This window comes from Amborella trichopoda, chromosome 12 (genome assembly GCF_054954075.1).
Source record: "Amborella trichopoda isolate Santa Cruz 75 chromosome 12, AtrichopodaSantaCruz75HAP2 v2.0, whole genome shotgun sequence".
In the NCBI taxonomy this organism is placed as follows: domain Eukaryota; kingdom Viridiplantae; phylum Streptophyta; class Magnoliopsida; order Amborellales; family Amborellaceae; genus Amborella; species Amborella trichopoda.
The window spans coordinates 47,792,259-47,819,039 of record NC_142347.1 but is presented as its reverse complement, the minus strand read 5'-3'; the positions used below and the strand labels follow the sequence as shown (position 1 = coordinate 47,819,039).

The 26,781-nt window shown below is 36.5% G+C and overlaps 1 protein-coding gene across 1 annotated transcript; it reads right to left on the bottom strand.

Moving 5' to 3' along the window:
• Positions 1–497: 497 nt before the first annotated feature.
• Positions 498–20,914, bottom strand: LOC18435590 (Galactose mutarotase-like superfamily protein). Its single transcript, XM_006845633.4, has 9 exons — positions 20,723–20,914; positions 13,631–13,705; positions 7,271–7,327; positions 7,020–7,180; positions 6,738–6,872; positions 5,684–5,786; positions 5,481–5,580; positions 4,567–4,815; positions 498–856 (listed from the first exon to the last, which is right to left on the bottom strand). The coding sequence occupies exons 1-8, from the start codon at positions 20,813–20,815 to the stop codon at positions 4,604–4,606; spliced, it is 936 nt and encodes a 311-aa protein (XP_006845696.1). The 5' UTR covers positions 20,816–20,914; the 3' UTR covers positions 498–856; positions 4,567–4,603.
• Positions 20,915–26,781: the final 5,867 nt, after the last annotated feature.

Here is a 26,781-nt window from a genome sequence, read left to right as displayed (position 1 = left end):
TTCACATTTAATGGCTAAAAGTGATTTCACACCTTGTACCACATGCAAATGACCTTATTGCATACTTTCTCAATTATAAAATTGTGAGGAATTGATTCTAAAGTTGGCATAAACTCTTTGAAATGGAAGGGAAGTTGAGGGAGAAAGAAAAGAAAAGAAGCAATAAATGCAGAACATCATAAATGTAGAAACTAAGACAGCATTAAAAAGGGACACTTCCTAACTGTTGAAGGAAAACATGGGAGGACTAAGAAAACCAGGTAGCAATAATATAACCATGAACTCTAAAAATTTGTTTAGGAAATTCTGTCTCTAATGCATATGATCATCCATCAATGACCCATACTTGAACTTTAGTGGCTCTCCTATTCAGAATGATAAAAGCTTTTAGAAGAGATGGAAGAAGTGCATCCATTACCTTCAGCTATTATCTTCCACATTCAAATACAACACATGAATGTAGACAACTTCCACAAAGCTCTTTCAAGGGTTACAAATGCACAATCCCAATCATACAAGGATGTTATTATCAAGTGAAGAGAGAAGAAGTATAAGGGGACACAAAAAAAAGGTAAAAATAGAAAGATGTGATTGCCCACCCAGGTCTGAGCTCTTCAGATTTATATCACAACAAATACTTCAAAAAAAGAAAAAGAAAAAGAAAAAATGAAACAGATTATTCGACGGGTAAAAGTAACAGTTATCAACTTCACCTGCCAGCAAGCCTAAGTAACATTTGTTTGCTCACAGGGAGCTGCACAATGCCACCAATATAGAGTATGGAATTCAATCCCATTGCAATAACAGTGCAGTAGACAGAGAATATAACTCCTGTTCCAGTAGAATACTGAGCATCCTGCAAAAAGGCATGATACATTATCAGGTGTCCATTTCCTCTCTTTCTTTTTCTTTTGGTAAGGTAAAGAGGACACTAACCACTCAGCCAAAACCCATTTTTTATATTTTTCAATTGGTTGATAGCCTATTTAAGTCCTCCTACAAAAACTGCTCAAAATATTTCATTATATTCCAAAATAACTCAAAACAGAACAACATAGGATATTATCATATAATTGCTTTTGGGTAGCTTATATACCTGGCTGAGATGGGATACGAACCTTGAGAATTAGCAGTGCTGCCCTTAGTATTCCATTCCCACTGCTTTACCAGGATTTTAAACCCTAATTCTTCTTCTTTTTCTTCTTTCCTTCATGTTATTATACAGCTTTTCTAATTTGATGTGAAAGGAGCCTAAGAAATTAAATCCGGTCTTCTTTCGATCTTAAAACAAGCAAATCACCGACAAGAGGAGAATAATAAGTGGTTGTAACCCAGGCCAAAGGGGAGAAGAAATACTTTTTTCTTTCATAAAGAACTCCTGCACTAAAAAAAACCTAGTCCTCTAGTAACCGATAGTCCCACATTTTTTATACAATTCTAAAATAAAAAAATTAAAATAGAAAAGTTAGAAAAACTCTTATAAATCTCTCTCTCTCTCTCTCTCTCTCTCTCTCTCTCTCTCTCTCTCTCTCTCTCTCCAGCTCACGCACTCTTCTCCAAATATTCTACATTATAGAAAATATTCCCATCTTTTATGTCGTCACGCATTTCCCACTAACCAAAAATTTCTCTCCCCAAAAAAAAATATTCATGCACTCCTTCTACTCCTTTTTTAATGGAGCTCCTGTTAAACCCTATTTAAGTCCTAAAAATCAAGACAGCATCTATGTTAATTACAAGAAAGTGGGTCTTGCTAAATTGCGACCCTCATAACATCTAATTTAAATCAAACCTAATTTAGTCCCCATGCTATAATTACTAGTAGTAGCCCTAACAAAATTAATAAGTCCAATGATCAGCCTAATTCTTGAACTTCTCAGATGGGATTTGCATCATACTCCTCGGGCCGGAAAAAAAAACTCGCCCTCGAGTTTTTGATGTTGCATCATCATCCTACCTAAGGTGATGGTGAAGCCCTACAACTCTATGCAATTGCTCTTTGTGTAGCATGAGGTCTAATGGTTTGGGCATATCTTCTACAACCCGACATTGTATACGTGGTGATTAATGATTTGCTGACTGGGAGTTATAAATGGAATGTGCTCTGGATGGCCTGGGAATGGATGCGCATGTTATAGTCCCACCCTGCTTCCACTGCACAAGGCTCTTCAAAAGTGACGCCTCGTTCGAAGTCATCATTTGCTATATTGACATGGGTTTCCAGCCGAAGTATTGGTTTGCTCAATCGGACCTGCTCTCAGCTGTCTTCAAGAGCCTGATTTATAGAAGGCATAATTTCACTATCTCCTTCTCCAAATAAAATGTGAGATTTTACCCATTGTGTCAAAACGGTTTATCATCAAACCTATCCCCTTCTAAAACCAATATCTTGTCCTCAAACTCCAAACAATCTTCCGAAATTGTAGTTTCCGTAAAATCCAAATCCTCATCAAGATACTCATAAAAAACAAGTGGAGAATCCCAATTAATGACTTGCTGAATTTGGGAACTGTTTGTTGAGAATAACGCTTCTCCTTGGTAGACACGGAAGAGAGTTACATAATATTTAGGGGAGTCAAGTTCAATACCTGATTCAAACTCTCTTTAATTAAATCGTTGTCTATCACAATGTTGATCAAGTAGTTCCTCATTGTCTGTGGCCCTACGCCAATTACATCAGCCTTGAGGTGGAGGGCTGCCCGACTTCCCACCAAATCTGTTGAGGATTGATATCTTGTATTCTGAGGAAATAGATCTGTCAAGGTGGAGTCAAGAGACGACTCCGGAGGGTCGTTAAAAGCCAAAAGGGCTTGAGGCCCTGAGAAGTTGTCCGGGCAAGTAGACTCGGTGGACTCGGCCCTGCGGGGTTTCGTGACAGCAGCCCCTGAGAAAAATTGTGTATCCGTACGTGGGGTATTTCAATAATTTATACCATCTGCTTGGGACTCTATATATTGTTGCGATGGGGGTTCTTTTAGGGTTAAGGGAAAAACGAAGATTTCTTTGTAACACGAAAACAGAGAGATGTGTGAGGAAGAGAGCCATTGTAACCCTATTCTTCATTGCCAGTAAAGAAGCTCTCATCTCCCCATGGACGTAAGCACGTTGCCGAACCATGTATATCTTTACGTTGTGGTTGGTTGTCTCTTTCTTTTGTGTTTGTTTCTTCTTTCTTGTTTTGTGGATTGTTTTCGTTTCAACACAAATCCACATTCCCTTCGATGCCATTGCGCATCGAACAAATCTGGATGTTTGGACATATCAACATCCCGCTCCAACCCATATTCAGGCTCTAATTCATGCCGGTCTCCATTAAGACCCTCATGATTTGGATCCAATATAGAGGGAACCTCTTCATTTGGGGCTCATTGTTACTAATCTTGCTCATGCAGCATCTATGCAACTATCTCTATCAAGTTGTTGATTTTCTTGTGCACTCGGATCAAACCGGCATTCTTACTGCAAAAACTTCCACAACCAACCATAGTAGTATCCAACCATCTTTGCACTGTGCTATGATACCAAATGATGCGAAAGGAGCCCAGGAAATTAAATTCGGCTGTCTTTCGATCTTAAAACAAATAAAATCAACATCAAAGGAGAAAAATAAGTGGTTGTATCCCATGCCAAAGGGTAGAAGAAGAACACATTTTTTTCTTCTTTCATAAGAAACTCTTCACTGAGAAAAACCAAGTCCTCCCTTAGGGGATCGTCCCACATTTCCTTTTGTACAAAAAATAAAATAAATAAAATACCAAAAAAAAAAACTCATATAAATCTCGTTCCCTCTCCAATACCCTTCTCCAAATATTCAGTAATATGGGAAATAGTGCCCTCTTTTCTCTCTTGCTCACGCATGACCCACTAACCTAAGATTTCACTACCAAAAAAAATGAACGAAAGAAGAAGATCATGCACCACTTCTTCTACCCCTATTTTAGTCTAGCCCCAATTGAACCCTAAATAAGTACTAACATATCAAGAAAGCAGCCACATTAATCGCAAGAGAGTGGATCTTGCTAAATTGCCTCCCTTGCTCATAACATCTAATTAAAACCTAATTTAATCCTCATGCTATAATTATTAGAAGTAGCCCTAATAAAATAAGTAAGTCCAATGATCAGCCTGATTCTTGAACATCTCGAATACGATTTGCAACATAAGTCTTTTCAAGTAATTGCAATCCTTTTCGTTCCAAATTTACCCAAAATAAAATTACATAAGATATTAATCGCTTTTAGGTAGCTTACTAGGCTCGAAATGGAATACAAAATTACAAACCTTGAACGTTAGTTTTGCAGCCTTTATGCCCTTCCCGCAAAGCCAAGAGTATGAACCCCAGTTTTTTATTTTTCTTTCAAATTTTTTCATTTTTTTTCTCAAAATCACTGTGGCCTCTTTAGGTTTTTGCATACTAAAACCGCTAAAAAGTAATCCATTACATACCAAAACCGCTCAAAACAAAACAAAACTCATACATGAATACAACCAAAAACAAAAACTACTTGAGATATGGAATGCACTTTGATTTATTTAAAAAATGCTCTTGGGCTGCATGCAAAATACCTGGATGGAGATGCACCGATCATATTATTGTTCGCCATCATCCTAGGAGTACCCTCTGAGGATCCAACTGTCCACTACAGTAACTGGAAGGAACAGCTGAGAGCTCTTGCCTGCCCTTCCATTCTTCACGAGGTTTCAAAGTGATGGGCTTTTCAACTGCTGCAGCTTCCACACATAACATGTGCTTGTATTCATCATCTCCAAAATCTGGCATGGCTTTGGCCTTCCTATCCCATGGATTCCAAACCACTAAACAGAACAAATGTCATTTCATAACCCAAAAAAGGGAGAATTTTTCCTAAGAAATTGATCGATCATCAATATTTCAAGCATTGTTTCAAAATTTCAAGGCGTTTCAACTGAATTTCAGTATCATCCGTCCGTTGAAATCGAACCAAAATACGGAAACGTAGTCTTCATAAATATGTTCCGTGAGCTGGGGAATGTAATTCTACATAAGCATCCCTTGACACATCAAACATCCATCTTAAAGATGGATGTAAAGAAGTTGTGGTCCCACCAAAACTTAATCAACGTGTAAAAAGAAGACATAAAAAAAATTTATTTTAAAAATTATTATTTTTATATATCCATGTACACCATGGTATAGATTCTCAGGCCCTAAAATTTTGGATCCAAAATCCATCTCCATTCTCTAAGATAGATTTTAGAGGACTCATATAAATAGACAAGTTGGCAGACTCATCAAAACATTCTCTCTCTCTCTCTCTCTATCTCTCTATCTATATATAGATATATATATATATATATATACTCTTGTATATTCATTTGCAGAAACCCAGGTTCCACCAATTATTTATATTCATAAATCTCTTCTAACTTTGAAATCTACCTTAATAAAATGAGTCGAAGATTTGTCATGCAGGAATAGGAAATCCAAGAAACAAACTCACCAGCATCAGGAAGTCCATCCTTCCTAAAGACAAATGTCCTCTTCTTTTCATGATCCAGAACTGCAATCTTGGTTGGTGTGCTGATATATATTTTATCAACCTTTGAATGTGAAAGATATTTCATGTTAAACCATGGCAATTGAAGAAAGAGAATGATACTTTAAAGAAAGAAAATGGCAGTATTAGCTTGTCGTAATAATGACCTCAGATTCAAATGTAATTGCATCTCCTTGCTCTGTAAACCGCTCCTTGTCCCTCAAGCTATCAAAGTAATCGAGTGTCTCTAATCCTTCAATTCGAACTTCACTGAGCACCAATAACCAAATAATGAGACCAATACAATTAAGTTACACTGGAATATATTATATTTAAGCAATACAATCTCAGAAAAAGTAAAGATAAGATTGTTCAATAGAAGAGTTGGCAGGAAAAAGGAACCATAACAGATAGAGTTTTGTTTCGGATTGTATCAGTAAAAAACCTAGAGTTTGGGTCTCGTAGTATATCTATAAATATCCTTTTTGAAGGTTATCTCAGGGCTAGGCCCTGTAGTGGCTGCATGTTCATCAAAAATAGTTAACTTAAATGGGTTTTGAAATGGTTAAATGTCATGTATTAAAAGCAAGTCAGTCCAACTAAAGAAGCAACCATGCGAATTACAGTATGCACCAGAACAGGAGAAAACTGATGAAGTTGAATAACGGAATCAAGTCATATTGATTTCAATTGATGGAATAATTTGAAAGAAAGCCCTCCTTGTATTTATCCCAAAATTGCTCAAGATGACAATAACAATAACAACAACAACAACAACAATGATAATGATACTCATAACGAGGATAATGATAATGATAACACCAACACCACCAACAACAACAACAATAAAGTTTTATAGTGATCTACCATAAATATTATCACCTTTATAGTGATATTATCATAACTATAGGGCTAGCACTGATCAAACATAAAGCATGGTTGCATCATGTTGATCAATTAAACAATCTAAGCATGAAGAACTATATGAAAACATATAATCTAAGACTAAATATTGAATGGATCTTTCTATTTCTCAACTTTTTCTGTTATCAGGAAGAAGAAAAAGGATCTTTCAATCATGATGATTAATGTGAGCCTACAGGATCTCACTCATGAATATCCATGGTCCAACAGACAGCTCATGATATATCAGCATGAGCTTCCTGTAAAAATGAGGCTACATGATTAACTTGAAGGCAAAAGACAGAACACTTTGCAAACCTGATGTCCGAGACAGAGAAATAAGTATGATATGCAAATGTAAACGTGAAAGGCTTTGAATCGGTGTTTCTGATGCGGGATGTCAGCATCAGATCTCCTCCAGGACCAAGAGCAACCCGTAAACGAAATTCAAACCTGCAAATGAGGAGCAAATGGAAAGAAGCTACAAAAATAATGAAAAGAATTGGCTTCAAGAGGAACTAAATGCCAATGAAATACAAGATACTTTTTGAGATAAGCAGATGAAAGTCAAAGAGAAACTATTCTCTGCTACTGGTTTACCAATGAGGCCAAATCTTGTAATCATCATCAGTTGGCTTCAGAATTAAGTCAACAAATGCCTTATTAGAGCTGTTTGTTGGAAAGGGCGGAGGATCAGTGTCAATGCTCCAAACCTTGTTCCTTGCAAAACCATGTTGCTCAAGAGATCCATGACTTCCAAACTGCATGGTATTGACAGGGAGATTGGTTTGTCAAAAGGTTCATAAAGTTATATGGGATTAAGGAAAAAGGAAGCTCAAGGTGGTACATACTTGAGGAAAGCATATCGGTATCCCTCCACGTATGGCCTTTGGAGGCTTGAAAATGGCCTGACAAAGACAAATAACAGGCTGCCTTATTAGAAACAGATAAACTATTAAAAGAAATTGACTGACAAAGTGAAATACCAATACCGTGAAGTGACTGCAAACACTGAAACTATCAGTTCTCTTCCAAAACCAAATTATAATTTTTTTAGTATATCAGTGAGTTGTGAATACATTAATATAGAAATAGTGTATATTTTCATGCACATCTATGTTCTCCACAGAATACAACTCTAAACAAGAGCAAACACAGACTATCAACTATCCATGCAAACAGAAAATAAAAAAGGCAGATTATTAACTATTTATGCAGCAGATGAGAGGTTGGAGCATTAGGACCATGACTAGGTTCACCATCCGAATCCAATGATCATTAAATAACTGAACAAAATAATAGACTAGAAGAATCATTTACATGGTAAGGTTTTAACAGCAGTCCAAATGGAGGGGGGAAATGCATCAACGATGAAACACTCAATCAGTAGTCGGATGAACAAAGTTTTTAAGGCCAGATACGTAAATTGTGCCCATGCACAACTCACTCACCTAAATAACTTGTCCTAGCTAGAAATTTCCTTTTTACATGTTTCATCTGGGAGTAAAAACGCACAGCTAAAAGCAGCAGAGAAATCACAGACCATGGCCTGCCTTCATTCAACATATATATAGAGGTCTTCCCCAAGGATCAGAGGAGATACACATGGCAAACTCAATGTTTTAAAAAACAGTCCGCCTGGCGCCTAGGTGGCCTGGACAAAAAATCCGCACACCTAGACCTATGCGGCCCTACACTGGCAGATGTACCTGGGCAGGTGCCCAGGGCCGTAAGGCCTTTTTTTTAAAAAAAAAAATTGCCCAAAAGAGCAAATAGGTCATTTTGACCCCCAAAGTTGTATAAAAACGTTATGGGGTTTATTTTTAACCCCCAATGTGAAAAAAACAAAAAAAAAAAAAAACCTCAATATACGAAAACCCCCAAAGTGAAAAAAGCTACAGGGCGCCCGAGTTCTGGGCGCCCGCCTAGGCGCTGGGGGCCAGGCAGGCTGCCTCGGGGCCGCCTAGCGTTTTTTGAAACCTTAGGCAAACTTACAAGATCCTTCAAGAAAGGAAAATTAAATACTCCCATATAGAAGAATTAACTTCATAATTTATCCATCTGCCCACATGATCCACACAACAGGGAGAACAAAATGTTCCTGTATACCAAAGAATCAGAGCCCACTTCCCATGCCTGCTTTAGGGCCATCATGATGCTACCAGTAATCTACATTATTGATTAATCCTCAAGGGCCCATTTCCCAGGGCCTGTATTTTACATAGCTGAGGAAAAGCAATGAGTTACAAGGATGTGTTAAACCCGTACCCGGGTATGAATAACAATTAAAAAATGTTACTTGTACTAGAACGACAGTACTTATTTGATCGCGTATGATTTTTTGAGTCAACTTTTGTTTTTCTTTTAGAAAGTAAGTCAACTCTTGTTACAAACCCTATGTGCATCAAGACTTGAATCAGGTGGAGGTAGAACGCATAGGAGGGGGTTAGACAGGTAAAATCTTATGACACAGGATGTGATAATCTCGACTTCAAGGTTAGAGCATTTGCTTAAGGTAGAGAGCACTGATGGGTAACTGACGTGGTTGCCTATCTCTAGAAAGCTACTCAAGTGAATGTTATGAAAGTTGGACAGATGTGGCACAACGAGGAAGAGTCCCTTTCAAAAACCTGGATACAAGAAATGGCATAAAAAAATTGCTAAAAGAGGCAAAACAAGTTGTTAGTGATGGCAGTTTCTCCATGATGTCATTTGAGGAGAAGATTTTGTTGGTCATGAGGAGCCTCCCACTCAAATAATTCAAAAAGGTAGGAGGTCCCCAACCCCAGGGGTGAATCAAAGAGCTGGTAGATTATGAGCAACATAAAGGATCTCAACATTGTGCTAGGGGTTTCATTCAAGGGGAGCAGGGTTCATAATCAGGACAACTTTGAGAAGCCAGAAAGAGGGACAGAACCAAAGATCCACGAGGTGCAAGGCGGAGAAAGGGATAGGAAGAAGGGTAATGGAACTAAAAAACTTGAAGCCCCACCTGGACATCAAACAACTCAGTAGACAAGAGTGATGCATGCAATATTACCAATATATGCACAAACAACTACTTCGGAGAACCAGTTCCAATATCCACAGCAGTCGACAAACACAAGTCTGTGAAGTTGAGGAAGTTCAGGCCCTTCAGGGTGTGTACAGGAGGAGATGAGGCTTTTAGAGAGATCTCTGGTGCAGTGAGGGGCATCTGGGGAATAGGATTTCCAGGATTTGCAACTAACTGGTGGTTGCAAATTGATTCAAGAAGAAGCATAAGTGTTCCGATGTTCTATGTTTAGGTAGCTAAGATTCAAGGATATGAATGGCCAAATGGCTATATTATCGATTTATTGTGATTTTACATGTGTATTTTTAATGTCACCCAGCTTGAAGCACCACACCAAGGACTATATTGCAGGGGATCTTCATACCATTAAGAAGATAGATAAGCATGGTCTGGGGGCAAAGATGTGTACTCTGACATTGCAATATTCTAAAAAAGCTCTCCATGAAGTGGGAAATGGCATCCATATGGCTAGGTAAGGGTCCTTTGCTTCAGATGTGCTCTCTCTCCATTGGCAACCTTTTGGGGGTCTTTGAAAAAGAGTACACATTAGAAAGTTCTATTTAGAGGTTATAGATGACGGAAGGAAATAAAAATACATCATCAGTACTTGAGTAATAAAGATTCCAAATAGGTTTAAAGGTCTTCCCCATTGAAAGTATGAAGCCTAGTTTCGACAGGAGTTCTTTTAAGAAACTCAGACACTGGATGTGTGTACCAAGTATGCTTTCTTTTTTTTTCTTTTTTTTTTTCGGCGGGGGTGTTTGTGTTGGTTGGGGTGGTGAGATGTGGATTAGGGTGAAACAAGGAGGATTAAGGCATGGTACAAAAGGAATTTGACGAAACTCATGCTATAGGAAATGAGAGATATCTTTGGTTCCATGTATACTTTTTCTGCACTAAAAGGTCGTCAGTGGATGAATTAGATGCATGGAACACTCTTCTCCTTCATCATCTTTTAAAGGTAAAATTTTCCCAGCCGACAATTAAATTAGAACATCGAGAACATAGAAAAAAGTTGGCACACAAATAAGGACCCAGATTTATATCTGGAAAGTAGTGATGAGATTAAGATAACAAATTTTCTTTTTGACAAGCATAGTTTTTAATATCGACTGGACCCCTGAAATAAAGCCGTGAAGTTATTCAGACTAATTGGCTAATATTGATGGTTTCACCCAATGGTTTAAAAACCGGATCGGTGACCCGGATCGGGCTTTCCAAAAACCGATCCGGATCGGCGAATCGGAGATCCGGATCGGTGAATCGGCGATCCGGATCGGAATCGGGTGAATCGGTCATAATAAAGCTTCAAAAAAATCCGAAAAAATTATTAAAATTCATTATAAATATTGTTTTTTAGGAATTCAATAAAAAATGAGGGTACTCCATTAAGAATTTTCATGTTTTTGAATGAATATGCGAATATTGATATGTTCTTCCCCTGCATGTTGCCATGCAGGGTCTTCTGTAGATCTTGACATGATTCAACTGTTTTAAGATGTAAAAAGTTTAAATTAACCTGACAGTTCAAAAAGAAAAATAATCACCATATGTAGTGATAATATGTTGCGGTAGTTCATGTAGTCATATTCGTTGTTATTTGTTATTGCAAAAGGACAATAATATTTTCGTACATATCAATTACAAACATTTAGAATAATACAAAATGCAAGCTCCAAACATGGCTACAACTCAATTATCAAGAACATACATTTTTTGCATTAAAAAATTAATAATAAAAACAATTCTTCAAAGAGCCGGCTAACATCAGTCATTCCAACTAAAAAATCCATGAACAACAGATAAAAAAAATACAGTTTTGTATTGAAAATATAATAACATGCATTTTTTTGCATAAATAATCCATCAACATACAATTTATTCAACAAAAACTTTAACAATAAAAATTAAAAATATGGTTTAATACCTCATGATAATTAAAACCTTGTCACGATTTTCACATCTTTTTGGAAAATCATCATTTTTCAAAAAATTCGATCATGGAAAAAAAAAAAAAAAATTTACAGCAAACTCAAACAATAAAAATTAAAAATTGGGTTTAAATGTTTAATACATCATGATAATCAAAACTTTATCACGATTTTCACATCTTTTCGAAAAATCATCATTTTTCAAAAAAATCGATCATGAATAAAAAGAAATAAAAAAAAAAAAGTACAGCAAATTTTCAAAAAATTCGATCATGGATTAAAAAAAAAAATTAACGAATTTTCAAAAAGTTCGATCATGGATTAAAAAAAAAAAATCATAAATTTTCTAAAAAATCGATCATGGATTACAAAAAATTCGATCATGGATTACAAAAAATTCGATCATGGATTACAAAAAATTCAATCATGGATTACAAAAAATTCGATCATGGATTACAAAAAATTCGATCATGGATTACATAAAATTCGATCATGGATTACAAAAAAAAAAAAAAAAAACATAAAAAAACAAAAAATTCGATCGTGGATGACAAGAACAGAAAAAAACAATTCAATCATGGATTACAAAAAATTCAATCATGGGTTACAAAACAAAAAATTCGATCATGGATTACAAGTAAAAAAAACAAACATTTCGATCATGGATTACAAAAAAGTCGATCATGGATTACAGAAAATTCTATCATGGATTACAAAAAATTCGATCATGGATTACATAAAATTCGATCATGGATTACAAAAAACAAAAAAAACAAAAAATTCGATCGTGGATTACAAAAAAAGAAAAAAACATTTACATCATGGATAACAAAAAATTCAATCATAGATTACAAAAAACTCTATCATGGGTTACATAAAAAACAAAAAACAAAAAATTCGATCATGGATTACAAAAAAAAACAAACATTTCGATCATGGATTACAAAACATTCGATCATGGATTACAAAAAATTCTATCATGGGTTACAAAAATAAAAAATAAAAAATAAAATTCGATCATGGATTACAAGAAAAAAAAACAAACATTTCGATCATGGATTACAAAAAATTCGATCATGGATTACAAAAAATTCTATCATGGGCTACAATAAAAAATAAATAAATAAATAAATAAAAAAATTGTTCTTCACAGAGTTCGTTTTACATAAGCGATTTTAACTGTAAAACTCACCTCTAAGTGAATAAATTACATCCAATTGAGTATATTTTCTGATAAACAACAATATAAGGAATCAAAAACCTAAATTTCTAACACATTATTTCTAATATATCATGAAAACAAAATCAAAAGGCGGAAAAAAAAAAAAAAAACAGCGGAATTTGGTTCCGCAGACATCTCACTGTTCATATCAAATTTCTTCCTGTAATTGACTAGATTACGTAAAATTGAAAATTTTAAATCATACTAGACACAATAAAGATTAAAAACCCTAATTATTGAACTCATTTTGTTCAAAATATGCCGTGAAATAAATCAAATGGCGGAAAAAAAAAAAAACCCAAAGTTCTTACCTGTTTTTGTGAACGGAAGCCTTCAATCTCCAAAAAACTCAGTTTTTCTCAACGATTATCACAAATTAGTAACAAAAGGTTTTGATTCAGAGCTTTAAGATCAAAATGCCTACAAATTTTGAAAGATTCATGCCCTATTTGGCATGAAATTTCAGAAAAGGTGGAAACCCTAAACCCCGAAATTTTTGTGATCCAAAAACAACCAATTTTTCCACCATTTAATTCTTGAAAAAGCTGAATAAAGCTGTTTACAGCCTGAAAATCAGATCACATGCCAAAAAAAACAAAAAAAATGATCAAAAAATGAAAAATTTGAAAGAATCCGTGAAGAACACTGTGCAACCCGTGTTCTTCACGGACTCGCCGATTCCGCACAATGAATCGGCGAGTCACTGTGCGGAATCGTCCGGTTCTCTCTAGAACCGGACGATTCCCGATTCTTGAAACGATCCGGTCCATTTTCGTGAAATTCGAGTCGAACCGGACGAGTCCGGTTCGACTCGACGATTTTTTAAACGCTGGTTTCACCCATGTGACTTATTTCACCCATGTGACTTTGCAGTTCGCAATGTTGCACCCCAAGTAACACCTTTGGATCTCATGCTAAACAATACTATGAAATACAAAAAAGTGAACTCATATGCATGAGGATGCCAATAAATCAGATATCAGTTATCAACGTAAAATAGTACCTTACTGCTGACAAATAGTAACTCTTCACCATGATCATTCTTCCAAGACATCACTTGAGCGCCATACAGATACACCTAAAAAACCAGGAGAAAAGTGAGTATGTGAACAATCTGACGCCATGCCATACGAATAAAGCCACATCTGAATATATCTTAAATCAAATTGAGTGTCCTGCCGATGTAAAGCTGTCAAAACATTAAGTACCATGGAGCAAGCACAAAACAACAAATGTCAATGACTGATTCAACATGAAGCCACTTTAGGTTTACAGAAAGTATATCAACCTCAAGGATTGTTCTTCTTATCGTTATGAACTCAATAATACAAAAGGTAAACAGGGAATTGATAAAATTGTGAGAAAGATTGGCATATATGCCAATACGATTCTCAACATCTGTTCCCATGGAGCCAAAAAAAAGAAAAGCATCTTTATAAAATCCCACTTTAGCTACATCTTCTAGAAACAACTGTATGCAAGGGTGATTGAAAGACCATCTTTTCAAGTGAGGAAATTGTAGAAGACCTGTACAATGCTAGCCATATGCAAGAGCTGTTTGAAGGGTGCGGAATGACACCTGAAACGATACAGAAATTGTTTGCTATTTATTTCTCCCCCCCAAAACCCGCCTCGGGTTTGCTTCTATAGCAAGCCTCCGTTCTTGCATCAGTGTGGACCATGTGGCTGGAACATTAAAGCTGAATCTATGAAGGTCAGGAGTCTCATTATGGGGATATCAAGGCTAAGATCAAGACCAAGTCATTTTCTGTGCAACAAACCGAAAGGAGTTTAGATGAATTCCACTCTTAACTGGAAATCCATCTTATGGCCCACACCAATGTCCATCCCAGATCCACCCCATGGATAGCACAAACAAGAAATATAAAGCTTAATTTTGACCATTGTTAGAAAAATTGGCCGTTCTAACTGGTAACTGCCCAGTTAGATCGAAACCGACCAATGGTTGGTTCCGGTTTTGGCCAATTTTGGTGACTAGCCGGGTATTTTTAAAAAAAGTTTCAAAAAATTATATAAAATCCCAAAAAATAAGGGATATTGTTTGTAATGTATTTTTCTAATGTTTTTCATCATTATGGCAAAAATTGGAAATTATTTTGACCATTAATATCTATTTTTACATTTTCCCATTTTTCAGAAAATTTCAAAAATACCCCTGGGCACAAATTGATCCTTTAAAATTCATTTTTTTCATTAATTTTCAACTTCATTTGGATAAATTCAGTTTTTTCATTAATTTTCAACTTCATTTGGATGTACTTTGTTTCATCATTCTTTAAATATACTTTTCATATTTTATTAGATTTCTTTTTCTATTTTTTTTAACACTTGCTTAACCGCCCAGGACTTGCCCCGTTAGAACGGTTAAACCGACCGGTTTACTGATTAGGTCAGTTGAACCGCTCCCAAGCCCATGTCTGATTAAACCATTTTGGTTCGATTTTCCTACATTGATTTTGACAGATGCTGTCTTGGTGACCCAAGACTAGTGGGCATCGGGGGCATTCTTAGAAATAGTTCACCCAGGTTGCTGGTATCCTACTTGGGGCTCACACAGTTGTCTACATTGACTTTTGTACAGGCTAAGGCACTCATAGAAAAACTCAAAATCTTCAATAGAAATTGGGGCTCCTCATTTCTAGTTGATGGAGATTCAAAAAATGTGATCAATTGGGCAAAAAATTTCTTCCCCTAGGCCTTCGAGATTACAGCAAGTACTGCACCAAATTCCAAAGCTCTGTAGACTTTCACAAAGATTTCAGACCTCTGTAGACCCACACAAAGTGACCTTCAAGCATGCTCGGTGATAAGCAAATGTAGCTGTGGAGAATCTAGCCAAAGAAAGGGCTAATTCGGCAAATTTTGCAAATTAAGGGAACCTGCTTTCTTTTTTTTCTGCTCCTATTTTCTTTTCTCTTCTTGCCAGAACCTACACCCCCCCTACTAAGGCTGGCAATGGACTCGGACCCAACCTGGGACCAGCATGGGTCTACCCGAAACGGGTCCGGCTATGGGTCCAAGTTTTGGACCCGAAGGTAGGGTCCGAGTCCTATAGAGGATACCCGTATAGTCCTAGTTACGGGTACGGGTCTTGCTATACCTGACCCAGCGGGTACCCAGACCCAAATTTATATTATATAATATATTATGTTATATTATATTATATTATTATTATATATTGAAAAGACCAAAGGCCATGTGAAGCTCACATGAAGGCCTGACTGATATTGATGGATCAGTGACACATGGGTGAGCGTGGTGGTGGTCATGGAAAGTTAGAGAATGAGAAATAGTGTTAAATTCAACTACGAGTAACTACCTAGAGAGAGAGGGGGGGGGATTTGTTTAGAGAGAGGAATGCTCTATCTCTCTCTTACGGTCTGGGCTAAATTCAAAAAGAAAAGGGGCAATTTCCAGAGAGAGAGAAGGGAAGCGGGTGGGGTTTAGTCTTTAGAGTGAGATACACTCTATCTCCATTGGTTTGTTACTACTTACTCTAACGCTTGAGGGTCATGGTGGTAGCTAGGAGATAGTGGTAGTGCAGTCGCGTGGTGGTGGTAGAGTGGTGGGTAGGAGGTGGTGCTGGTGGTGGCAGCCGGGTGGCAGCGATGTTGGTGGTAGGAGTAGCGGCTAGATTGTGGTGGTTGGGCTGGCAGCAGTGGTGATAGTAGTGGTGGGGAAGTGGATAGCAGGATAGGCGTGGCTAGGTGGTGATGGAGACTTCAATAGGGACTTTGGTGGTGCTAATAGAGTGATGGTGGCAGAGAGCGAGATGGGTGGTTGGAGTCTGGGTACAAGTCGGGTCCCGAGTCCCCGGTTTCATTACAGGTACGGGTAGAGGTTCTTTGGACCCATGGGGTACAGGTCCAGGTCTGGGTCCAGCAGGACCCGACCCGTTGCCACCCCTACCCCCTACATAATTTGGCCAGCTAATGGCACAGAAATTCTGTATACCTTTTTTAGACTGAATATAAAATCAAATTCTTCTAAGAACAATTAATGATCAAAATAGCAGTTAATTTATTCACATACATGTGTGCTGTCGTTAATAGACTTGTCCAGTTCACGTGTCCTTGATGACATGAGCTCATGAAAGGACCCTGATGGCCCTTTTGTGCAACCTAGGAAGTATGAAGGTAACTGATCATTGGTATAAACGAGATTATTCTGATTTAGGGATGGGGAGGCAGATGATTAAAATGACCTGGATCTTGGAAGTGAATGTTAAAAGAGAATTCTCATAGGCAACACAGACAGCTGCCCAAACACTCTGAGGATTTTTCGTGGAGTAACGAGGAGTTGGGCTTTTGACCATTAAAAGTTTGGCAAACAAATTTACTGAGTCAATAAAAAAGAAGACCGGTTTGTCCATTGCTCCATTAGAATAAAGGAAGCAAGAAACCTATGCAGGCCCAAGATTGTGAGGAGCACGGCATCAAAAGGGTTAGGTTGTTTGATGGATGGTGGGATATTTTTAAGAATAAGATGAGGTTAGAAGTCATAAAGCACCCAACTCTTCTCAGTAGCAAGTTTGTGGGAACCGAGGAATGATTCTTCATGCTTAGAGAATACAGAATCTCAGGTGCTTCAACTAGTTATGGCTTTGTTCAATATGGGAGGGGAGTGCTTGAAGCATATTAAAAGGAAATTGGATAATGGAGATGGGAGGCTGGCTGTCTTGGAGGAAGAAGAGGGAAGAGAGAGGGAAAAAAGTGACCATCACTGTCAGCTTGGGGAGTTCAAAGGAGGTGGACCATCAGGAGGAAGTTGAGGGAAGACAAAGAGAGGAATAATGAATTTGAGAACAAATAAGTTTGACGAAGGCTGAATTTAAGAACAAAAGGTTTGATAAAGAACAAAATATTGAGAAGAAATGCCGGTGTAAGCATTCTTCTACAGAAACTTATTCCATGAAGACCAAAGAATGATCTGGGATAAGATATTTCATAGGGGAACATTTCTGAGATTATTTCCAAGTGTTTTTTTTTTTTGAGAAAGATTATTTCCAAGTGTTACAAATAGGTATTTAGATCCCACCATATATTGCTGAAGACTCTGAAGTATCATGAAGCATTATTTAGCTTTGTACAAAGCTCTCTGGAACACTTAATCATAGGCACACATTTTAAAAAGCAATACATCTCGAGCAGTTTTCAACAACTCAAACTCCATACCAACTTAAACCTGGCCAAAAACAAGTGGACTTGCCAAGTTTAATAGTGAAAACATCCAGAGATTTTTATCTAGAAACTCACCTGATGGGTTGACTTAGGTGAGTTTTTTCCAACTTAAAACAAGTTTCATTCGTCATATTTGATCTCATTAAGAAAGGGCCAGTCCTGGTCACCAAATGACAACTACTTCAAGCATGCTTGTCGCAACACTCTGATTCCTCGAACAAGAAAAGTTCATGATCAAAGTTTTGTTGGATTTAACCCCTCAAAAGAAACATGTCTTTCCAAAGCCAGCATAATGTAATGATGCCAGATACATACAAAAGAAACACTGTAACCATGGAAAAGCTACAGTGCGTGCAAATAAAATTAGACAAGTTCATCAAATTTTCAGATCAGAATTTAGCAAAGGATAATGCATACATTCAGCAAAATCGTTGCTCGTCAATGCAAATAATGGTTCATTTCATCACAAAACCATTAGGAGAACAAGATGATAACAAAAACCAGAATCCGAGAAAATTAATTGATGAATCAGAGAAACATTAAACATCTAATGATGCTCCAAGATCCACAAGACGTGGTACTTTGAACAAGATGATGTCCTTAAGTGCTTAAAGGGTACAACCCTAATCTAGATTAGGGATTCTAACTGGTATTAAATATACTGGAGCTGTAAGAATAAAATAAGGTTTCTGAATATGTTTTATGGGTTGATCTTGCTAGATAACTGGGATTTATAGTGGGGTAGATCCATGGGAAGTTCGGATGTTTAGAAAGGGTTATGATTGGGATGGAACTTGGAAGACATGGAGGTTTTGAAAGTTCGGAAGAAATAAATTGGGAGAGATTAGCACATAGAAGAAAACCAAAAAAAAAAACACTTGGAAAAAAGTCGAAACAACTCTAAGGAGGACCTGCCCCCTCAAAAATGCATAAATGTAATGAAATTTTATTGTATTCCTCAGTTTTCAGCCATTTATTCTCTTACGTTTAGTTGAATCCTGGAAATTGGTATCATAGCAAAATCCTAGGCCCTTCTGGTTGGCTGTATCCACAATGAAGGAAATATAGCAAGAGAAAGAGCAGATCAAATAAAACATTGCCAATCAAAGATGAATCTTGTCAGAGACAATCCTTTGATCAACGCACTAAAACATAGTGACGATGCTATGTTATCTATGGCAACTCATATGATAAAGATTTTCCATGATATGCAGATTGTCGTGCTTATACGTACCATGAGCAGCATTGATTCTGTGTAGCTAACACTGTGCATGGTTAATGTCCGATCCTAATGCATAAAGAAGCTAAAGAAGAGAAAGAAGAGGGAGGGAAGGTGGAACGCTTAACAAACACAGAAGAATGAAGCAAGAACGCCGCAAAGGGAAGTGAGGTGGGGGAAGTTGCCAAGGATTTATAGGGAACACTGGCAGCAGAAAAACCCCACAAGAGAAATGGCTCCAGAACATGTAAAAGTCGTGAAGAAGAAGGCAATAGTGTGGAATTAAGATTATCATAATAGGAAGAAGAAGAAGAATAATAAAATAGAAAATCAACCTTGAGGAAAATGTTGTTTTAAAAGGGATGTATTGATATGACCCTGATCTATACTAGGCATTCTAGTTGTTACAAAATATACTAGAATGGTAAGAATAAAATTAGACAAGTTTTGAAGTTACTTTGTGCGCTGATTTTCCTGGTTAATAGGGACTTATGGTGAGGTAAGTCCACAGGAACTTTGGATGTTTGGAAGCAAGGTTGTTCAAGTTTAGAAATAAATAAATAGGCGGAGAGTAGCATGTAGAACACAAAGCTTGTATATAAAAAAAGGTAAAAGAACTCTAAGGAGGACCGATCCCCTCGAAGTGGCTCCTATGGAGGTTTGCCTCCATGAAGAGGCATACTTCTGATGAGATTTATTGTATTTGAGATTTACTGTATTTGTCAGTTTTTAGCCATTTATTCTCTTATGAGTTGGTGAGATCTTCCACTAAATCAGTAAAGAAATGCACGGAACTGCTCAAATGCCAAAGTAAGCTGGAAAATAGAAAATCTGAATATAAAATGAGCAGCAAAATCAGTAAAGAAATGCTCAAATGCCAAAGTAGGCTGGCAAAGAGTAAATCTGAATATAAAATGAGCAGCAAATAACATTTTTCCTTTGATTGTTAAAACGAGAGGAAAGATAAAACTCCAAGATCCATACTCCAGTAAAATATAGTGTTTCAGGGTTGTATGATACAAATCTTATGAGAAGTCTCAAACAATTATCACATGCATTTCAAGTGAGAAAAGATTGATATAAATCTTATAAGAAGTCCCAAACAATTATCACATGCATAAGTTCGAGGTAAAACATAATCCAAAAAACTATGCAAATCAAAATGCTAAAAGAGCATCAAATGATGTATTCAATGACGAGAAGGACAATGGCATGTATTATCCAGCTGCATAAAAAGTTTTAATGACCCAAGTTCCAGTTTAAACGCGTGCCGATAAAGATCGAATTCCCTGCAATTCTTTGTCATGCTTGTGAGATGAAATAGGAGGATCTATCAAAAAAATAAGTCATAGTCAATAAATGGTGAAAATAACTATGATAATTCAATGGAATGCAAAAGAAAAGCACAAATGAGTCGTATCCAATATGATTCACAACATTCCCCAATGGAACCCCACAATTGACATCATTAATCTCTCCACTCAGGACTCTGACATCAAGAAACCCCTAATTCCAGTCAGAACTTCATCAGCCACCAGAACAAAATGAAACACGAAGTTACAGAAACAGAGCACCCTAATTCACCAACCGATAACGAAATACTCGCAAATCCAGATGCATATAAGGTCATGGAGCACACACAGAGACAGAAGAAAGATAGAGAGAGAAACCATACCTCGGCTGAACTACCCCTAACCTCTTTTAAGACGACCTTATCGAGGCCATTGACGCCCTTGCAGAGCTCAACAGAAGCCCTCTGCTCTGCCATGGTTCACTGATCACTCAACCCTATCCTCGATACACCACACCCCTGCATCCTACAAAACGCATGCTCCTCTACAAACCGCGCTTAAAACCTCTCCAATCTGAGAAAGAGAGGGTACAGAAAACAGTTATATAGAGAGAGAGAGAGGATGGATTGATCCGTCTGCTCTAGAGAGAGAGTTTAGATAGAGAGGAGAAAGAAAACGACTTTAGAGAGAGAAATAAGAGCGAGAGAGTACAAGTGAGAGTTTCAGGGAGGCGCATTGACAAGGAGGCGGGAGCATGCAGCAGAAGAGGCCAAAAGGGTTGGGTGGGGCCCACCTGAATGCAAAGAATAAAGGCTCCCTTCCGCCACGTAGGACTCCGCGCGTGCCAGTCTTCGGCAGGAGTCTCTTCTGCGTCGTTAGAGAACTCACGAGAGTGCCATGATCTTTTGGTTTGCCCTTTTCTAGAGAGAGAATGACATGGATTGCCCCTACCTTTAGCTAAACACTAAAGTGCCTTTTTGTTGAAAAAAATTATATACGAGGAATCGTAAAAAGGCCGAGGTTTGCATAAGATGTCAACCTCATACTATTTAAATACGGTACGTCTCAAAACCAGGCCGAAACTGTAGTTTCAGTGCCGCAAATCCTTACTGAAAATCTGTTGTTTCCTCTGACTATAAAATTTAAAGTTCTAATGACCATCTATCATATCTATAAACACTTAAAAAAAAAGCTTAAAAATGGACGGTCTATAAGGTGTTAGAATATTAATTATTTTTAGTACTATAAATAGCCTTTTTTCATGTCTATGAATCTCTACGTCAAGATACCAGATTTGAAGATGGAACCACCTTCTCTAGTAGTTTTTTAGGTGCACCTTACTTGTACATAATAAGGTTGACACCTTTTACAAACTTTTTCCATAGTCAAAATGTTTTATAAAGTAAGTGCATCTCTGAACACCATATCTTATATATATGCACCAATGTTTTCAAATAATTTAAATTATTAATCCATAAATCCATGTTGGACCACTGGGTCACTTATCGGAGTTTGGTCTTTTTTAGTCTAAATTGGTGATCCTACAAAAATTTTAAAAATTTAATTATGGGTTTATGGGGTTAGGAGGTACAAGTTACATCAAATGGAAGGCCGGTAAAATGCAAAAAGCAAGCCCAAAAATATATGATTAGAAATAATAAAAAATCATTTAAAGATTTATGGCTTCACTGAAGATATGGTATTTGATATAATAAACTGACGGACCATAATTCTATAGCCAACCTCAATTAGTTGGGACAAAAACCATCATGATGGTGATGGGGGATTTATAAGGTGGGGATTTAAGAGAACCTAATAAAACATAGAGTACGTTTTATGAACAATAAAATAATATATATATAAGGTAGGATTTTAGGGGGAAATCAGACATTGACTCGTTATATCTGAGAACTAGTTCAGCCCCGCTAATCGTATATTTATTGACGACCTAGATAAAAAAACTCCGAGTTTTAAAACGTTGATCTACACATGTCTATTTTCGAGGTTCTTCACAGACTGTTGTATATTTGTATTATTCTTTTAGATTTAAATTTGATAACTGAGAGTAGAAATAGAGTTTTAGGCCATCGATGGGGTCCCCACCACCAGACTTGCATCTTCCGATTAGTTAGGAGGTATGCCTTACTTTTATTGTTTGATATTGATGATTTATATAAATTCAAAGGGTGTGGTTCATATGGGGCGACAACCTCACATGTAGAAGTAAAGTTTCGATATTGTCCATTTTAGTTTGACAATGCAATTTTTTTCAAAACAATGTAAAAAATTGACACATTGAAGATAGTGTCAAATCTATGTCATCAAATTAAGTAAATAGTATGAATTATTACGACCTTACTTCTACAAATATAATTGTTATTTATATAAACTACTTTATTTTATTGAAATGTTTGTGCACATATATTACTTATACGATATATGCACAGTTTGAGATACATTGTTGTCCAATCAATGTGGGCGGATGGAACGAGCAAGTAAGAATGTCATGTATTAGAGCCAACTGTGTTTGTCAGATCATGATAGTCGGGGTCACGATTAACATATGATACATTTTCAGCCCACTCACAAATGTCCAATCAAAATCAACTTGGATCTCCTAATACATACGTATTGTATTTTTGTGAAGTCCTTACCTCATATCATACTATGATGAGTAACTATATGTCACCCCACAGTAAATTGTGCATCATCTCGGCCATTTATCATTCACAATGATGGCTGCTTTATGAAAAAAGGACGATATACAATTAATATGGATTGTTTATCCTCTTAATTATTCGCATAGGGAGGTTCATCTCAATCACCGGTAGTCGGTGATGGGTGGTGAAGATGACATGCATTTTTTGTTTTGTAAACTACATGCATCATTTTATGCAATATATGGTGACAAACTAAAATAATTTACAACGTTACATTAAAACGGATATAATGCCCGTCCTTTGTCATTAATTGTATCAATTGTTTTTAATATAAATTTATCTTGTTTTTTTTTTTTTTGGTAATTTAGTGCCTACCCGTTTTTTTATATAGTTAGGCTTTCGAAGTTGTCAGAAAGATTGGAGAGCACAATATACCACTAAAGTATGACGGGTGCTACCACCACAACCTCAACCTCTTTTTCCCATATCAATTTATCCGTTTAAAAGTTTAAATACTTAAAATATTTATATTTTTATCAAATTTACGTCATTTTAAAATTTGATGCTTATAGTACAAATATGTTACAATGGGCCATTTGTATGTACCCCTTATCACTGATAATTAGCTGTTTCAATAAAATTGATCATGTTAATGAATTATATATTGCTAGTGTTCATTATAAGGTTATTTGATATAAACCAATGGACAATTTATGCAGTTGAAAAACTGTTTTTATTTTATTTAAAGTAATTTGCTAAAAAACACAATTATTTGGCCATAAATAACTTGAAATAATAAAAATAAATAAACAATATTACACATAATACAAGACAATACAAAACAATTAACAAAATAATGTTATCAGAGTAGATTAATTTAGATGAATTGTCTATTTCCAAATAAAGTTATTTGTTAGTCAAACTCGTCCTAAAAAAGGAAATTGTTTAGTTCGGTATTTTCGCAAAAACTAAGGTTACAAGCTTTCGTCTTGTGAAATGTGGAAAATTTGGGTGTGTTTTCCTTTTGTTCAATGGATAAATAACAATTATCAACTTAAGACAACTAGGGACCAAATTTCCAATCAAGGAAATTCCAAGTAGCGAGGGGGCATTGAAATGAAAGGAACCATCAATTTGCAGTCCTCTCCAGCTGGCATGGCAAAATAAATGTTGTCAAAGTTTGGGAAAGGGGCTGACTTGCACATTATAGTTTCCATTCTCACTAAAAGCTTAAAATACCACTAACTAATTAAAAGGCATGTCTTCCTAATTGACTTACCAAAAAAAGAACAATTATTACAATTCCAATGCACATGCGTGGTCCAACGGGAGGACGCTATATACTCCTTCCAGCATAAGAAAATGGTCCACCTTAAATTACCATATGTACATATTACTTTGGAAAAATATACTTTGAGTTAGTAAACATTTAGGTTTATGTGATCCACAAATTGAACGATTGTGATTCGATCCGCAGGCATTATTATTTTTAAGATAATGATTTTTTTTTATTATTTTTCCTTTATTTGAAGGATGGTTGCTTGGTTAATGAGGTTGGATGCCCATAAAAAGGTGGTCCTATAAAATACACCACAAGGGCTTTAGCCGAGGGAGTAAATGTACATTTCTCTCGAACAAGTGCATACTTATTGGCTTATTTGGTTCTCACAATGGTTTAGCAAAAGGCTGATCCGGATCGACCTCGCCTTATCCAATTCAGTAAAAGAGGGGTTGAGGATGGGATTTGGCTGATCCAGCTCCACCCAATTTGATTACTTTTCATTTTTTTCTCTAAATTTTAGGATTCTTTTACTTGGTTTTCTTACCGTGATTGTCGATCTAAAGTCCAATTTTTGGAGTTGGCGATCCCGAAATCCGCATTTTTAAGCATTGGTTCTCACGGAACATACTTAGTTATCATTGCAATTTTTCACATGATCCACGTATTTAATTCAATGGAAAATACAGGCCCCTAACCGTTTTTTTCATATACAATTAGGCTGGCATTTGGAGATGTAACATTTTATGGATAAGTACTTACTTTATTCATCTTGATTTGTATACAAAAAAAATATGGAATCCAGTGTAGATATAAATGCGGAAATTGTGGTTGCAATTTAGTGGTCTCAATTGTCGTTTTGGGTCCCTCGATCCTTGAAATGCTGACAAGCTAATCCATGCATCTCTCACTTTCCTATACTTAAGACGTTCGGCATTCCTCGGCCCCATATCATTGGTGCTTTATCAATCACATTTACGACGCGTGTTTCCTATACATTGTACTTTCATGCCCATTCGCCTGTCTCTCTCTCTCTACCTCCATGGCCATGCTCCCTCTCTCTCTCTCTACTTCCATGGCTATTCACCCCTCTCTCTACTTTCATTTACATTCGCCTCTCTCTCTATATACGTTCATCACCATCTGCCTCGTTCTCTCTCTCTACTTCCATGGCCATTCACCCCTCTCTCTACTTTCATTTACATTCGCCTCTCTCTCTATATACTTTCATCACCATCTGCCTCGTTCTCTCTCTCTACTTTCATGGCCATTTATTCTTTAAAAATCTGTCTTGTGTTCTCGAGGAAAATTGTTTGATGCAAGTTGGACCGCATTTCTACAATATGCGGTTCAGAGGTATAAAAAAATTATTTTTAAAATGGATGCAATTTATCTAAAAATGGATGCAATCTATCTAAAAACAATTGTGACCAACGGTCCAAATGTTTTTATGATATAATTATTATTTTTATTATTTAATTTTAATTTAATTTTTTATTTTTATAATCTTCATATTAAAAATTACATATTCTCTAAAAATTATAATCAAATTATATTTAAAAAATTATTTATTGCCAAGCTCGCCTTTTTAAAACATGCGGGCTTGCGCATAAACCATCTCCTGTTCCTGATGCTACTCGTTGTACTCATTGAAGGGTAAGATGGTATTTTCATTCTATCCGTACTGTTTTAGATAAATAGGCTGCATTTATTTTAAAAATAATGATTCTATAAAACCTTTTTAATGTAAAATTTTAAATAATTATCATTAAATTTAACACAAATCCTTATAAAAATTGTCACATGGGTGTAACTTTTATAAAAATTTGTGCTGAACTTAATAGTAAACTTTTGGATTTACACACAAAGGTGTGAGAGGTTCAATGTCATGTCACTTATCTTAAATAAGTAACTCAAGTGCATTCTTCTTTCTGTATTATTTTCACGTAGAAAGAGGAGCTGTTCTTATAATACGGGTGTACCCTCGGGCTCATATACATATCATATATGAAGGGAGCTTTCCATTGTTAAGTTACAGTCTTGCCGACACACGTGTGATACCATACTTTTGGAGGACCACCCCATTCTAGTGAGCCTTTTCAATGTTGTGTTTTTAGGATCACTTGAGTTGGCTACACGTGGAAATATTAAATGTTTTTGTTGGAGAATGAGAGCTAAGGTCCATCATAGTGGTCACTACCCAAGGGCAGTGGGCGTGATACATCCTCTAGGGGTGGGCTCGGGTTGACCCGGTGACTTGCATGGTTGATCCAACCCCAGTTAGGGTCTAAGTCCTCATCCTCGAGGGCTAGGGTTTGGGTCTAGAAGTAGCGACCATGACATTGGTTCTGGTCATGTGCGGGTCCATAAGACAAGTTTATATAATGTTCCGATATTATATTGTTGAGGTAAGGTGCACCTCAAAAATTCCTCAGAATATAATGTTCCAACATCTGAGAACTATCAAATTGACGATCTTGACCTCAATATACATGGATATGAA